The sequence below is a fragment of the Salvelinus alpinus genome, chromosome 13 (genome assembly GCF_045679555.1).
Source record: "Salvelinus alpinus chromosome 13, SLU_Salpinus.1, whole genome shotgun sequence".
Taxonomy (NCBI): Eukaryota; Metazoa; Chordata; class Actinopteri; order Salmoniformes; family Salmonidae; genus Salvelinus; species Salvelinus alpinus.
Genome location: NC_092098.1, coordinates 30300251 through 30316942, shown reverse-complemented (window position 1 = coordinate 30316942; position 16692 = coordinate 30300251). Strand labels below are relative to the sequence as shown.

The 16692-nt window shown below is 41.4% G+C and overlaps 1 protein-coding gene and 1 long non-coding RNA gene across 2 annotated transcripts; one reads left to right on the top strand and one right to left on the bottom strand.

The window, feature by feature from the left end:
• Positions 1–4364: 4364 nt before the first annotated feature.
• On the bottom strand, positions 4365–8145 carry LOC139537517 (uncharacterized). The gene is made up of 7 exons (XR_011667558.1): positions 6777–8145; positions 6042–6096; positions 5904–5954; positions 5565–5609; positions 5087–5151; positions 4941–4987; positions 4365–4727 (listed from the first exon to the last, which is right to left on the bottom strand). It is a non-coding gene; the product is annotated as an uncharacterized lncRNA (long non-coding RNA).
• A 4404-nt stretch (positions 8146–12549) lies between these two features.
• Positions 12550–15753, top strand: alkbh4 (alkB homolog 4, lysine demthylase). Its single transcript, XM_071338926.1, has 3 exons — positions 12550–12724; positions 12991–13182; positions 13391–15753. Exons 1-3 carry the CDS (start codon positions 12617–12619, stop codon positions 13907–13909), a joined length of 819 nt encoding a protein of 272 aa, XP_071195027.1. The 5' UTR covers positions 12550–12616; the 3' UTR covers positions 13910–15753.
• Positions 15754–16692: the final 939 nt, after the last annotated feature.

Sequence of the window (16692 nt, the reverse complement as noted above, 5' to 3'; positions counted from 1 at the left end):
GGACCACCCAGGACGACTCGTCCTCCATTAGTGAGGTTAACAGGGAAGGGTCCTGCTGAGGCTTCTGGGAAGCCCTCATTAGGGAGGGCCAAAAGCCAGCTAGAGTGCTACACTCGGTAACATCCTTAACAAGTATGTGGTGGATCCGTTTAAGTGCAGAGGACACAATGACCTGCTAGAAGACCAACATATTGGACAACTCCACCTGCAGATGTTAACAACTGGCAACTTGCACATGACCAGTACTCGCCTACCAGTCGAGGCAGTGTGTTCAAATAGACAGTACCCTCAAGTGGTGCACTCCTGCACTACTGGAGCATGCAGTGGATCCACTTAAGTGCTGAGGACGACATGACCTGCCGGAAGACCATTTCAAATCCACAGTATAACCTGGTGGACATAGGCTGAGGTTCATTTTCCCTCTCTATCTCCAATTTGGGCTCAAGGGGCAATAGCCCCAAATGGGATATCTGATGTTCACTAACGTACAAGCCCTAAGAGGAACGAGCACCACATCTCCATCAAAAAGCTGGAGACCAGTGAAAAACCATGTCAGAGACAGCAAATGGCATGGGGACAAGGGGTTTGCAATGTATGAGCTACCGCTGTGACAAACCCAATGAAGAGAAACTTCCACTATAGGATCAACCTCCCCACATATACAGTGAGGGAAAAAAGTATTTGATCCCCTGCTGATTTTGTACGTTTGCCACCTGACAAAGAAATGATCAGTCTATAATTTTAATGGTAGGTTTATTTGAACAGTGAGAGACAGAATAACAACAAAAAAATCCAGAAAAACATGTCAAAAATGTTTTAAATTGATTTGCATTTTAATGAGGGAAAAAAGTATTTGACCCCCTCTCAATCAGAAAGATTTCTGGCTCCCAGGTGTCTTTTATACAGGTAACGAGCTGAGATTAGGAGCACACTCTTAAAGGGAGAGTGTTTGTTACCTGTATAAAAGACACCTGTCCACAGAAGCAATCAATCAATCAGATTCCAAACTCTCCACCATGGCCAAGACCAAAGAGCTCTCCAAGGATGTCAGGGACAAGATTGTAGACCTACACAAGGCTGGAATGGGCTACAAAACCATCGCCAAGCAGCTTGGTGAGAAGGGGACAACAGTTGGTGCGATTATTCGCAAATGGAATAAACACAAAAGAACTGTCAATCTCCCTCGCCCTGGGGCTCCATGCAAGATCTCACCTTGTGGAGTTGCAATGATCATGAGAACAGTGAGGAATCAGCCCAGAACTACACAGGAGGATCTTGTCAATGATCTCAAAGCAGCTGGGACCATAGTCACCAAGAAAACAATTGGTAACACACTACGCCGTGAAGGACTGAAATCCTGCAGCGCCCGCATGTCCCCCTGCTCAAGAAAGCACATATACATGACCCTCTGAAGTTTACCAATGAACATCTGAATGATTCAGAGGACAACTGGGTGAAAGTGTTGTGGTCAGATGAGACAAATGGAGCTCTTTGGCATCAACTCAATTCGCCGTGTTTGGAGGAGGAGGAGGAATGCTGCCTATGACCAAGAACACCATCCCCACCGCCAAACATGGAGGTGGAAACATTATGCTTTGGGGGTGTTTTTCTGCTAAGGGGACAGAACAACTTCACCCCATCAAAGGAACGATGGACGGGGCCATGTACCGTCAAATCTTGGGTGAGAACCTCCTTCCCTCAGCCAGGGCATTGAAAATGGGTCGTGGATGGGTATTCCAGCATGACAATGACCATTAACACACGGCCAAGGCAACAAAGGAGTGGCTCAAGAAGAAACACATTAAGGTCCTGGAGTGGCCTAGCCAGTCTCCAGACCTTAATCCCATAGAAAATCTGTGGAGGGAGCTGAAGGTTTGAGTTGCCAAACGTCAGCCTCGAAACCCTAATGACTTGGAGAAAATCTGCAAAGAGGAGTGGGACAAAATCCCTCCTGAGATGTGTGCAAACCTGGTGTCCAACTACAAGAAACGTCTGACTAATGTGATTGCCAACAAGGGTTTTGCCACCAAGTACTAAGTCATGTTTTGCAGAGGAGTCAAATACTTATTTCCCTCATTAAAATGCAAATCAATTTATAACATTTTTGACATATGTTTTTCTGGATTTGTTTGTTATTCTGTCTCTCACTGTTCAAAAAAACCTACCATTTAAAATTATAGACTGATCATTTCTTTGTCAGTGGGCAAACGTACAAAATCAGCAGGGGATCAAATACTTTCCCCCCCTCACTGTAAATTGAAGTAATACAGTATTGGGGAAAACAGAGCAATAATACAGTTGAAGTCGGAAGTTTACCTTAGCCAAAAACATTTAGACCCTTTTTCACAATTCCGGACATTTAACACTTGTAGAAATTCCCTTTCTCAGGTCAGTTAGGATCACCACTTTACTTTAAGAGTGTGAAATGTCGGAATAATAGAGAATTATTTCAGCTTTTATTTCTTTCATCACATTCCCAGTGGGTCAGAAGTTTACATACACTCAATTAGTATTTGGTAGCATTGCCTTTAAATTGTTTCACTTGGGTCAAAGTTTCAAGTAGCCTTCCACAAGCTTCCCACAAGAAGTTGGTGAATTTAGGCCCATTCCTCCTGACATAGCTGGCGTAACTGAGTCAGGTTTGTAGGCTTTCTTGCTCGCACACGCTTTTTCAGTTCTGCCCACAAATCTTCTATAGGATTGAGGTCAGGGCTTTGTGATGGCCACTCCAATACCTTGACTTTGTTGTCCTTAAGCCATTTTGCCACAACTTTGGAAGTATGCTTGGGGTCATTGTCCATTTGGATGACCCATTTGCGACCAAGCTTTAACTTCCTGACTGATGTCTTGAGATGTTGCTTTAATATATCCACATAATTTTCCGCAGCCGTCATACCGCTCAGGAAGGAGACGCGTTCTGTCTCCTAGACAGCATATTAGAGCTCTTTTGATTCTCTCATAATTACGATCCATTTTGCTTTCTGAGGGATACATTTCCATCAATTGATCGGCACAAAACAGAAAACAGATCTTAAGCACGCACACACACGTTTAATACCATTCCATGTATTCTGTTCCAGCCATTACCATGAGCCTGTCCTCACCATTTAAGGTGCCACCAGCCACCTGTGACACACAAATAATGTAAAAGCCTACCAGGCTACATTCTAAAACACCAACTCACCTTGCACAGTGCTCAAACATCTATCCAACCTTTTCCAATAGTCTCTGCACAGCGTCAGGTAGGGCAGGCTATGCACCATAAGCTTGACCTGAAGCTTGAAACAACTTGAGTAAAGAAAGCATATGTACGGATTTTTATCAAAGCAGTTTATCTAGTACACTAATACTTGCATGTTACATCATACGTCAGTTTGGCTGCGCACATAATACGTCTCAACTAACAAGAAAGGCTCATGGAACCCGATTTGTAGCTGGTACAAGCACCTAGACCATTTGAATAACAACGAAACAATGGCGTGCATAGGCCTATTGAGTGATGGTCGTATCGTAGGCCGTTGAAGGTTGTGATAGTGAACACAAGATATGTTGATAGCCCACGGGACATGCATATGAAATAATCCACTCCTTGTCAATCCAATTAGACTCGTTTGATCATCACATTTCAGGCACAAGCCAGTAAAGCAATTAGGCAAGCTAGTTTCTAGTTATAATTGAATCCCAGTGCAGTTCCTAATTTACCAATCTTAAACCACGAGTGAGCACTATATTCGGCGTATATAAACCGATAAACAAATTTGATCATTCTTTCGTTTCTACGATTTCACTCAAGACTCAGATCTTGAAAAATAGCTTTATTTTGAAATCCATTCATAAATAAACACTACCGGAAGTTGGTCCCACCAGCTATTTAGCCCCTCTCTCCAAGTCCCCCTGAATGCAGCGTGCAATTCGGTGCCGGGCTCAATGTGGGCGGAGTCAAACGTTTGACCCCGCCCACATTTTGTCAATTTGAGGTTTGACAGTCACACACTGAATACAAACACACACGTTTGCGCAAGGCACACGTTTAATACGAACGTATTTCATTAGAAATATTATATAAAGTGGTACCTGCAGATGTGTTGTAACACTTTTAGCTTCATGCTATATTGGAGACAAGCTACTGATATTGTTTCAGTGAACAGACTTGTTGTGTCCTGTTAAAATTGTGTTGATAAATGTTTAATTATATTATTTAATTGAGCATATATACACACAGTTACTACCCATCCTGATTAATAATGCTATTTACTTTCCTAATGAGAATGGAGACAGACTATTCCATATAGACATACTGACAAGCTGAATGTGCTTTGTACATTAAGTTATACCAGTGCCAGTAAAGAGATCAAAGACTCGGGTGACTACTACATCATCTTTACTAAACAACATAACACATTTAACAATTGACAAAGCTGACAAAAACAAGGTTTGACCACTCAAAAATGGCTTCACTCCTGCTCCTCAAAAGAGGCAAAGACAGTTATTTTCTTGTCGTCAACTGCCTCCACGTCTCCTAATCTCTCTGTAACATGAATGGTTCCTTGAGGAGAATATTGTCCTCTTTATCCAGGCCATCATACAACCGTAGTTCTTTAAGGGTTGTAATGCGGTCTTCCCCGTCCATCCCAACTACACTGGGGAAGGAAACAGTGCCTTTAAAATGTTTGGAGTTTGCACCACCTTGCTCCCTCTAGGGTGTCCCTTAGAAGAACATCTGCTTCCTTGAAGAAAAAGGAAAAATACATATTAAGAGTAGTGCCTCATTGGGTGATCAAGTCAAATTACACCCAACTTTCACAATTCCACCATGCAAACGAAAGCCACTATTACTAAAGGGGTTTTCAGTGATATTTATAACTACTCAACCAGTCATCACAACTATTATATCTTGCCATGCATCAAGCCTTCAGCATTACACACAGAAGACTACATACCCAGTTCACAGCTCCCAGTTTGCCGTGCATTTTGTTTTCAGTATAGTCTAGAAAGAAAAGATTGTGGTCATTAAGTAATGTAAGGGAACCTCTAGGGATGTGTGTACTAGAATGCACCTTACTTTAGCTACTAGCCTATACAGTACCTGGTCCTGCAGAGCTGAATGATGTGACTTCTTGTGGTGGTGGGGGGGGTGTCTTCTACATCATCCTGAAATATATTGGGGGGGGGGGGGTAAGTCTTTAAACATTGGTTTAAGACTATACCACTCATCCTATGACAACTACCTGTAGTGTGTTTTGTTTTCACCGCCTTTTTCGATTTTTCAACCGCTCTTCTTCAGACTTTAGTGAGTGAATGACATAAATTACATATGAACATATATTCAGGTCAGTCCAGCTACAGTGAAACAAGTGATTTTAAGGAAGAAAATGAAAAGTTATTTAATGTTCAAGACTTACAGCAGGGGAATGTCCTGCAGGAGAACTAGGCACCACCGTCACCTAATTTGCTGCATGTTTTCCTTTTGAATTTTTGTAAAATATTTTTTTAAATCACACAATCAGACGAGTATCCCAAAAAACATATCCACTAGTGATGAGAATTTCATAATTTATACGTACCTAAGTGAAATCCCACTGTGCTTCCATTGCAATGTACAGAGCGTACTGTAAGTTAAGAAAGATTAGGTTAAGTTTGATAACAATAATAGTAAATCATAATAATCCCCCCCAAGAAGTCACAGCATTTCACATCAGCATCCAGCTCTGCAGGAGTTTGATGTATGTAGTGTAAAAACTGTAGGAAATAGGTCCCAAAAAGTGTCAAGAATAATAAACAAGAAAAAGTATGAGCAATAACAATAGGGTGCTTTGCATATTGCAAGCACAGAAATAATAACTTTTCATACGTTATAACAGAAAATAAGACTAATATAATATACTGAATAGCCAGCATCTTACCATCAAAACAAACACCTCACAGTTGTTTGAGAAACCTTGCTTTGGTAAGCCCTGTGGTGTGAACAAGGTACAAATTTCAATAAAGGAATGACAATCAAATGGTACAGTTCAGTGGAATAATGTAAAGGAATATCTAACCTGAACATCATCCACTTCAAAAGTCCTCCAATGGGGACCAGAACAGAGAATGTTTCTGTTTACACAGTGCATGTGAAAGTAAAGAAAAAGTACAATTCAACAGCTTTTTATACTGCAGCATGCATAACAGTTTTGAACACAGTTGGAACTGAATTAGCCCAAGTATTTTTTACAACATGTATGGGTGTTGCTGGACCAGAAAATGTGTTTTCGATTGTAAACACACCATTTCCTCACATCAATGCACTCACATGCCAAAAATCTTTCCTTGGACACTGTTTCAAAGCAATGTGTATGCTTTCTATGTAAATGTGTTTTGACGTTTATTTAACTTCAGTTTGCAGTGTGGACAAGTTACAATGACTTTTCTTGACCTGCCATGTATGTTGGGACCAGTAGACTCGCTATGCGTAACTAAGGGAATGGCATCAACGATACACATTTAGAGCCAGCCAAACAGAACAAGGCATACATTGAAGAAACACAGAAAATCAACGATCAAATCGATTACATAACTGTACATGTAAACCTAGGCTTACTGCTCAAGTAGGCAAATTTGTCCAAATAAGATTCCCTCACTGTGAGCATTTAGCTAGCTCACGTGCAAATATGTTATAATTAACGCTATGCTAACATCGGTGCGGTAATTGGTCATATAAAAATATAACGTTACCACTGCACTGGTATAACATGAATATTACAAAGTACAATATGCATATTGACAGTCTCACTTACTTCCATGGTTTATAGTTTTATTCTTGTAGGGTTGGTTCAATTAAGATTCGATTTCGTTGACATCTTTGACGTTTACCTCAACTTGGGTGACCATGAAAGAGACCGGACGGTTTAAACACGTTTGACTCCGCCAACATTGAGCCTGCACACTGCAGTCAGGATCTTCTCGCTCATTCAAGTACTCTGCGGTGTGTGTTCGCTGTTTCTTAGTTTTTGCACCCTTGTCTATCGCTAGGTAGTTATCAAATATGAACGCGCCACCTGCATTTGAGTCATTTCTGTTGTTTGAAGGGGAAAATAAGTACGTTTTACATATAGTTAGCCACTGTAATTTATTACGAGATCGCTTGCTGACGTTTCACTCCAAGAACGTTTAGCTAGCTGGCATTATCTATTGTTGTTACTCTGGTTAATTTATGGTAACTTTAGCTAGCTATACATTAACTGCCAGGGAGGTAGCTAGCTAGATAGCTGCACAGCATGCTGCCAGGCTAACGTTATGTTTGTGCTTTGCCAGTTATTCATAGCTTCACAGTAGCTAGAGTGGTAGAGACTCGAGACGAGTTAGTATTTCAGTCATAAACGACTAGCTAGCAAGTTAGCATAATACTGGCTACTACAGCGAAATAACGCAAACTAGCTAGCTGAGAATTCTCAACTCCACGATTATATAGCCGATTAAACCCAACTATACTATTTACGATGAAGTTGAGTAGCATATAATAGGCCGACTGGATTTCAGCGCCCAAAGAATAGTCTGGAACTAACGTTTACCACGACACGGTTATGTGTAATTGTGCACTATTCTTTGGGTGCTGAAATAAGTCGTTTATATAAAATGTCAAAAATGTATGTGACGTCGGAGCTCTAGTTCGGCCACACTAGTCGCCGCTTAACTCATCGTGTAGTTGAGTTTAGTTGGCTACGATCATAGAGATCTTATTACATTACTAGAGGAGCTAACTATGTCATAAACCCTCAAGGTTCCAGAATGTTATGAAAATGGCAGCTTGTGGTCAGCGAGAAATCCAAACCAGTCTTCAATGAATGGCAGTAGATGCATTTCATGCTTTTAGGAAAATTAAAGTAAGGCTTGACACTTGATGTTGAAACATTGCTGCGTGAACTTGCTACCATTCAGCCACAAGAGCATTTGTGAGGTTGGGCGATTAGGCCTAGCTCGCAGTTGGCGTTCAAATTCACCCCAAAGGTGTTTGATGGGGTTGAGGTCAGGGCTCTGCAGGCCAGTCAAGTTCTTCCACACCGATCTCGACAAACCATTTCTGTATGAACCTCGCTTTGTGCACAGGGGCATTGTCATGCTGAAACAGGAAAGGGCCCTCCCCAAACTGTTGTCACAAAGTTGGAAGCACAGAATCATCTAGAATATCATTGTATGCTGTAGTGTTAAGATTTCCCTTCACTGGAACTAAGAGGCCTAGCCCGAACTATGAAAAACAGCCCTAGACCATTATTACTCCTTCACCGAGCTTTACAGTTGGCACTATGCAGTCGGGCAGGTAGAGTTCTCCTGGCATCCGCCAAACCCAGATTCGTCCGTCGGACTGCCAGATGGTGAAGTGTGAATCATCACTCCAGAGAATGCGTTTCCACTGCTCCAGTTAAAACAATTTTTTTTGTAAAGCCTTTATTACAGCAAAGGCTAAAACCAGTAGCATTCGTGAATTCAATTTCCAGAATAGAACTGTTTATTTATTGTATACGCTAATTATTCATGGGTAAAATGCTTGATTGCATTTCAAATCATGAATGACTCGTGTGTGATGACATGTAAGTATTGAAATACTGGCCTAAGTAAGTTACAGTATTAAGACTAAACAGGATGCACTCTTAGGGCTACAGCTCGATGGGTGTTATACAAGGCTGCTATACTAAGCCTACTAATGATAATGACATTACTTATTATAATAATGATGATCATAACAATAATAGTAATAACATTACAGAATAGCAAAGATTAAAAACAGCCAAAATTGTTTATCTGACATGTTGTGGTTGTTGGTCACGAAGGCTTGGTGCTCACAGAATCAGAAGGCTATTAAACAAACATTCAAACAGGCAACAGAAGTAGGACCTGTCTTATTTCTGTAGATCTATATGGATGATTTATAAAACCAGGCACATTTAACAGTTAGGCTATTGATTATAGAATTAATGAAGTTGGTTTCCTCTCACTTTTCTTAGACAATTAAGACAACGGCTGTTTTCTTGTCTCTTAACGCCGCTGCTGTCTCCATCGCATTGTTCTCAACACCAATATATTGGTTAACGTTGCTATTATGCACATAGCAACATGGTCTAGGAAAGGGCCCAATTCAACAGCGCACTGTTGTGTTTTAGAACCGATTACTGCGACTGCTATCCAATGCGGGAGAAAGCGCATCTGTAATAAAATATTATTTTTATTATTGTTGCACCATTGTTTTTATGTATTGTAACCATATACTATTTCAGTAGCACATGTTTTAGAGTGATGGACTGTGCCATCCCCATGGCCTCCACAATGGATTAGTCCACTCAGACAATTGCAAATCCTTTTACTGCAAGAAATGCTTAATTCTGCAGTAATTCATATAAAGGCTTTGTGCGAGTTTATAGACCTACAGTCAGTGTTCAGATTTCAGTTTCCATTTAACCCATCTGAACAGTAGGCTACAGTGATTATTTGAAGTACCCTCTTGTGACTGCCAAATTTGTATAGCCCTCACAATCATCACACAACATGCTTCTACACCTGCATTGCTTGCTGTTTGTGGTTTTAGGCTGGGTTTCTGTACAGCACTTTGTGACATCAGCTGATGTAAGAAGGGCTTTATAAATACATTTGATTTGATTTGACAACATAGCTGTCACTGCTATCATAGTATTTTACCACTTCACCAAATCTTTCCCAAAATTTACTTTTATGGCCCTCCCTTCTCTTTATTTTAAACTCTCCATTTCTTAGCTTTTCTCTTATGTAATTAAGCTTCTGACATTGTCATTTTTGCCTCCATGCATGGAAATATCTGTATTTCATTTTCAATAAATCTGCTACAAATTCACCAAATATTTTTTAACTGTAATTATGGGATATTGTGTAGATGGGTCAGAAAAAATATACATTTAATCAATTTCGAATTCAGGCTGTAACACAAAATGTGGAATCAAGGGGTATGCATACTTTCTGAACGCACTGTACAGGACACGCATTAAAGAATGGACATTTTTACAAGTATCAACTGATACTGACTCGGTGTAGTCAGAGGTACACTCCGGAAAACTCATCGCCATTCAACTCCATTGAGTATCGTGGAGTTGAGAATTCTCAGCTACTAGCTAGGTAACTACTGTGATTGTGTACCTGCCATTGCCACTGAATATGAATCTGTAAGTGAAATACTCTTACTTAGAATGTTTTTGTTTTTCTAGAGCACTGCATCGCAGTGCTATGCTGCGCCACCAGAGTCTGGGTTCGCGCCCAGGCTCTGTCGCAGCCGGCCGCGACCGGGAGGTCCGTGGGGCGACGCACAATTGGCTTAGCGTCGTCCGGGTTAGGGAGGGTTTGGCCGGTAGGGATATCCTTGTCTCATCGCGCTCCAGCGACTCCTGTGGCGGGCCGGGCGCAGTGCGCGCTAACCGAGGGGGGCGGGTGCACGGTGTTTCCTCCGACACATTGGTGCGGCTGGCTTCCGGGTTGGAGGCGCGCTGTGTTAAGAAGCAGTGCGGCTTGGTTGGGTTGTTCTTCGGAGGACGCATGACTTTCGACCTTCGTCTCTCCCGAGCCCGTACGGGAGTTGTAGCGATGAGACAAGATAGTAATTACTAGCGATTGGATACCACGAAAAAAGGGGATAAAAAAAAAGAAGAAGAATGTTTTTGTTTCTAGAATCACAATCATCAAGGACACAAAAGTCCCTAACGCCTGCCTCTTCACGTTGAACTAAGAGGATCACACACATGGCAACATCATCAGACAGTGAGTTCAACTATTTCATTTCATTTAGATTTTTTTTGTGCAATAATATATCATTGTAAAACTCTTCATAACTTAATTTTCTTGTTTTTGCAGACAACTTCTGAAGGACCCCCAGGTGCTCTTTGCTGGCTATAAGGTCCCTCATCCTCTGGAGCACAAGATTGTGATCTGTGTTCAGACTACACCAGACTACAGTCCTCAGGAGGCTTTCACTAATGCCATCACTGACCTCATCAGTGAGCTGTCCTTGTTGGAGGAGAGATTTAGGGTGAGGACATGAGATACCGTCAACACATTTCATAATATCTCTCAATATTGGATTGACATGGGTTTGTCTGTGTATTTCGTGGAACAGTTCTAGTGTAGCAGACTGCGAATATTTAATAACATTATATTTATCGTTGTCTATACTAGAACGGGTTGTGGAAAATGATAATTTTTGCCAAAAATGTATGTAAGCACCATCTACGTTCCATCAATCTTCACTTGCAATAACTAGCAATATACCTGAAACACTCATCTTCAATACTATTTTTTTATTTTTTTTATTTTTTTAATACTACTATTATAACTAAGAGATATAATATAAAAACAAAAGTTAAATGACTATATGACAATAGACACAGATAGATTAGCAGAATGTGTAACAAATAAATTCATGATATCTTTTTAAACTTTGTTTCAGGTTTCAGGTTGTTTCAGGTTAAGGACAAGCAAGAAGGAATTGAATGAGGATTGGTGCATAATGTTGGGAAAGAGGATGTCACTTTGAAGAGTTCTCAATATCATGAACTGTTCCACTTTTCATTTGACTAGGATTCTTTAAAAGGACTGTATTTTAGACTAGGTACAGCATGGTCCCTGTATCTAAGTACTGAATGGAGTTTTCATTCTAGACCATGATAACATATTTGCAGGAATGGATGTAATTGTATCAGTCAAATAATCTTATTTTTCTAACACAGAAACATTATAAGGAAACGTGTGATTTAAAACGGAAATTCTGAGATCATACGGTGGTTTGGTATATTCAAAACAGAAGCACATGTTGTTAAACTCATTCGAATTATCACGTTCTGACCATAGTTCTTTTGTGTTTTCTTTGTTTTAGTATTGGTCAGGACGTGAGCTGAGTGGGCATTCTATGTTGTGTGTCTAGTTTTCCCGTTTCTATGTTTGGCCTGATATGGTTCTCAATCAGAGGCAGGTGTTAGTCATTGTCTCTGATTGGGAACCATATTTAGGTAGCCTGTTTTGTGTTGGGTTTTGTGGGTGGTTGTCTTCTGTCTTCGTGTGTCTGCACCAGACAGAACTGTTTCGGTTTTTCACATTTATTGTTTTGTATTTTGTAGTGTTCACGTTTATTGTCTTTATTAAACATGATGAACACTAACCACGCTGCGCTTTGGTCCTCTCCTTCGTCCACAGAAGAAAGCCGTTACACAAATCCAATTCTGTACTGTAGTTCTAACCAGCTGAAAGTTGGCACGCATGGTTTAAAACTTGATTTAATGGAAATCTTTTGCATCATATTCATTGCTGTTAAATGTTTTAGTTTTGCAATGCCCAACATGCTCCATATTTGGCCCTAAATTGTCTGAGAATAATGGTTTGCTATGTACTGTAAGGTTTATTTTTGTTTTTAAATAAATAATTATTGTAATATTTCTTCATACCTTTTACATTCTTACAAAGCCTCTATTGCAAGCATCAGTGACTACAAAATGAGACACTAATGTGAAAAGAGCAAATAAACATTTTATTTATTCTACTGTTGAGTTTGAGCCTTGTTCAATGCGGAACTTAATGCATTTGATATGTTTTTGCTACGTCCTGTTATGGTGGGACACGTAATCTATTAATGGCGACGGGAATTCACCATGCTAATTGTGGTTGTAAGGGAATTCGAACTTGTTTATTGTGTGAGAGCGTGAATGGAAATGGACTATTATCGGAGAATGGTCAACCGGTAAGTCTGTGTTAACTGAAAAATAGATGATGTAAATAAGATCCTGTTCGGTTGCTAGACGCAGCGTTCTGAAGCAAACGCGGTTAGCCAGCCTCCCCCCTGTCTGCTCTGACTGAGCACTGTCAACAAATACATCATATTATAGCTAAACTACAGTAATAAGTAATATTACGTATTACTGTTTAGCATTATGATGTGTTTGGAAAGCACTTATTACAGCACTGACTTCATGAGATCCCTTAAACAGATTTGTTGACTTTCTTTAGATACGACACGATTTTATGTACGACCCATTGCTGAGACGAGCTGTGCGCAATTATGGTGGGCAGCAGCTGTCTTTTCCCTTCCCTGGAATCTTTTTATGGAATGACTTCATATCAGAAGAGGAGGAGAGTGAGTTGATAACCGATATGGACCTCAACGCCTGGAGAGAGTCACAGTCTGGTCGACGGAAACAGGTTTGTTGTCATCTTCTAACGTTTGCTGCAAGTTGTTATTAGCAAGATGACGCAATTTTGGCAAGTGAGTAGGGGCTGGCAGCATGAGTTGCGGAATCACCTCTGACAATGGCCAGTGTTTCATTCTTCTATCATGGGAGGTACCCATGATAGCAACCATTCATTCCTAACAAGAAAGAATAACCCACTTTTTTGAATGTCTTTACAGGACTTTGGGCCTAAAGTGAACTTCAAAAAACACAAAGTGCGTCTTGGTGGCTTCTGCGGCCTGCCTCCAATCAGCCGTAAACTGGTGCTACGGATGTCCCAGGAGCCGGTCCTAGCCGGGTTTCAACCAGTGGAGCAGTGCAACCTGGATTACCACCCCCAGCGTGGGTCTGCCATTGACCCCCACCTGGATGACAGCTGGCTGTGGGGGGAGCGTCTGGTCACCGTCAACCTGCTCTCAGACACCACTCTCACAATGTCCCTGGAGGAGGGCCTGACAGAACTAGGACAGGGGGAGGTCCGGGTGTCTGTGCACCTTCCCTGCAGATCCCTTGTGGTGGTATACAGCGAAGCACGTCAGAGATGGAAACATGCCATCCATAGACATGACATCCATGAGCGCAGGGTGTGCAGTACCTACAGGGAGCTGTCTGCTGAGTTCATGTCTGGGGGAGAGCAGCAAAACATGGGCTCCCAACTGCTGGACATAGCTCTGAGCTTTGAGGGTACACCGATATAGAAAGAATGCAATCATCACTGTTTCAATTTTTTTCTATCCTATGTCCTGCACCACCCACATTACAATGTGACTCGTTGTTGACTGAAAGCCTCTATGCACTCTATTTTGACATGCTTTGGCTAAGCATTGCACGAATACAGTTGGATTGTTTGATTAATTGAACTGTAAATTCACAGTTCTTATAACTATGTTATAACACGTTGACACATTGTACTGCATTTCTTGCTAGGAGTGTGTTTTGAGTGTATTTTGTAAAATAAATTAGACCATTGAAATCTATGTATTGTAATGATTGGCTATTGCATTAGTGGATACTCACACTGCTCTCAGCACAGGTCTGCCGGTTTTGACTATCAGAATTACTTTTCGTAACAGGTTAGGAGAATTAAGTTAAGGTTAGGAAAAGAGTTTGCCAAAATTGTCCCTGACGTGACTCGAACATATCTAGCTATAACCAGGCCTGCCCTGAGAACAGTCTTGGTTTCCACTAATGCGATTCTGCGCGCATGTTATTAATGTGTGGTTCTCATTGCCCAGTTAGTTTGGGAATGTTATAAAGTGGGCATGCACTCAGTGTTGGGTAGCTAATAGACGACTCACGGCTTATGACATGGACAGTGTAATATTCAGTTTCTGCCAGAGCTAGAGTGTCCTATTCACTAGACTTAACTAATATTGCAAGTTACTGCATTGTATGAGTGTATGTGTTGGCTGTCAAAGGAGGACATTAAACTTGACCATCTAGCTATCTTTCCAGCCCTTGATCATGACTCTCAGTTCCATTACATTACACATAAGTCATTGGACGAAGGCATCTTCTCCATGGGTGAGTTTTGTTAAGAACCCCAATTTTCAATTTGAACATTAACACGCATCGCTTGTGGTATAGTTTTGGAAGCAAATTGACCTTCTTTCATATCGGTGAGAAAAAAAGGTTACATTTATACACCACTTGATAAGGTTAGGGTTCTGTGGCGGATGAATCAGAATTAGTTGGGTAACATAGATAATTAAGATGTTTTATTTGCATAATATGCTTATGTGAGATACTTGTCATTAGAATGTATCCCTTTGGACTATAGTGTTGGCAGTTGCACTTTTCCCTCAGCTAGGGCTCTGTCACTTGGGGCCCAGAGAGGGGAGAGGTCAGGCTTGTCTTTCACATGTCCCTGGTGCTATGCAGAATATCAGAAAGTGAAGAGGACAGAATGGAACATTGTCTTCAAATGTGAATGTGTCTTTACCTATTCTTAAACCATGTGAAGGGATGGCGTGATTAATGGGGAACAAATTACTTGTCTCCATAATGTCTGTGCGCCAGTCACTCCCTCCTTTTCCCATTGGGAGGAGGTGTATGGCAGTGTCTGGAAACATTGTATGTCCTCTCTGATCTTACACTTATCCTGGGATAGTGTATGACCTAGAGGCTCACTCCCCTCAGTGAGCTTGTCCAGGAGTTGGGTCAGGAGGGGGTTTACTTGAGATGGGAGTATCTAGAGTTGACAATTGATATATGCCATTGGATGAGTTGATGTTTTTGTACTATGAAGTACCAGGAACGAGATTAGAACTTCGTCTTAGAGACCAAACTGAACGATAATTTATAGCGAGCGCTATCTAGCTATGGAATACTCCTCTCTCAAGTAAAAGTATTTATTTGTGAACAGTTCCTAATACCTCTGTGGTTTGTCATGTCAACTAGGGGGGTGGATCTTGGCTATAAAAGATCTTTGTAATTTTCTGTAGACACCCTCAACGGTTCATTAGAAATAGTGAATTGTTGAAAGTCAAATGCTATTGCAAAGCTTATTATTATTAAAGATGTAGTTTAAGTATAACTCTGACCGGTGTGTGAAGTTTGTCTCCTCATTTGGTAATACATAAATTAATTAACCACCACAGTTCCCACAAGGTCATTTCTTCGTATTACAGCTCTTGTTTATGGAAACAGACGGAAGATCAGAGGCGACCACCTGTGCTAATTAGCTATTTAGCATGCGCCGAACACCTGTGTGTGTAAGCGTAACTCGGGAAGTGTAGCAGAAGTGTAGTTCCATCGGATGGAGGCATCCATATCTGTGTGGATCTGTGCAAAACTGCTACAGTAAGTGTATTTTTTATTTGAACGATTCTTCATCATTGTAACGGCTGTCGTAGTCGTTCTCCTCCTCAGACGAGGAGGAGCATGGATCGGACCAAGATGCGGATTGATAAGTATTCATATTTTAATGGGAAAACAACAAACACTACAAAATACAACAACCAACAAACGTGACTAACCTGAAACAGTCCTGTGTGGCCAAAACACTGACACAGGAACAAACACCCACAAAACACAAGTGAAACCCTGGCTGCCTTAGTATGATTCTCAATCAGGGACAACGATTCACAGCTGTCTCTGATTGAGAATCATACCAGGCCGAACACAAAATCCCAACATAGAAAATCAAACCCACCCAACTCACGCCCTGACCAACTAAAACAAATACATGACAAAGGAAAACAGGTCAGGAACGTGACAGAACCCCCCCCTTAAGGTGCGAACTCCGGGCGCACCAGCACAAAGTCTAGGGGAGGGTCTGGGTGGGCGTCTGTCCACGGTGGCGGCTCTGGCGCTGGTCGTGGTCCCCACCCCACCATAGTCAACCCCCGCTTCCGTGGCCTCCTCCCAATATTCACCCTCCATGTCAATCCCACTATTCCAAAGGGCAGTAACAGACTGAGGGGTAGCACCTGACTGAGGGGTAGCACCTGACTAAGGGGCAGCACCGGACTAAGGGGCA

Coding starts and splice junctions, on each gene's coding strand:
- alkbh4 (XM_071338926.1), top strand. CDS start 12,617: ATGGCGACGGGAATTCACCATGCTAATTGTGGTTGTAAGGGAATTCGA. Junction 12,725..12,990: donor TATCGGAGAATGGTCAACCG/GTAAGTCTGTGT, acceptor GACTTTCTTTAG/ATACGACACGATTTTATGTA. Junction 13,183..13,390: donor AGTCTGGTCGACGGAAACAG/GTTTGTTGTCAT, acceptor ATGTCTTTACAG/GACTTTGGGCCTAAAGTGAA.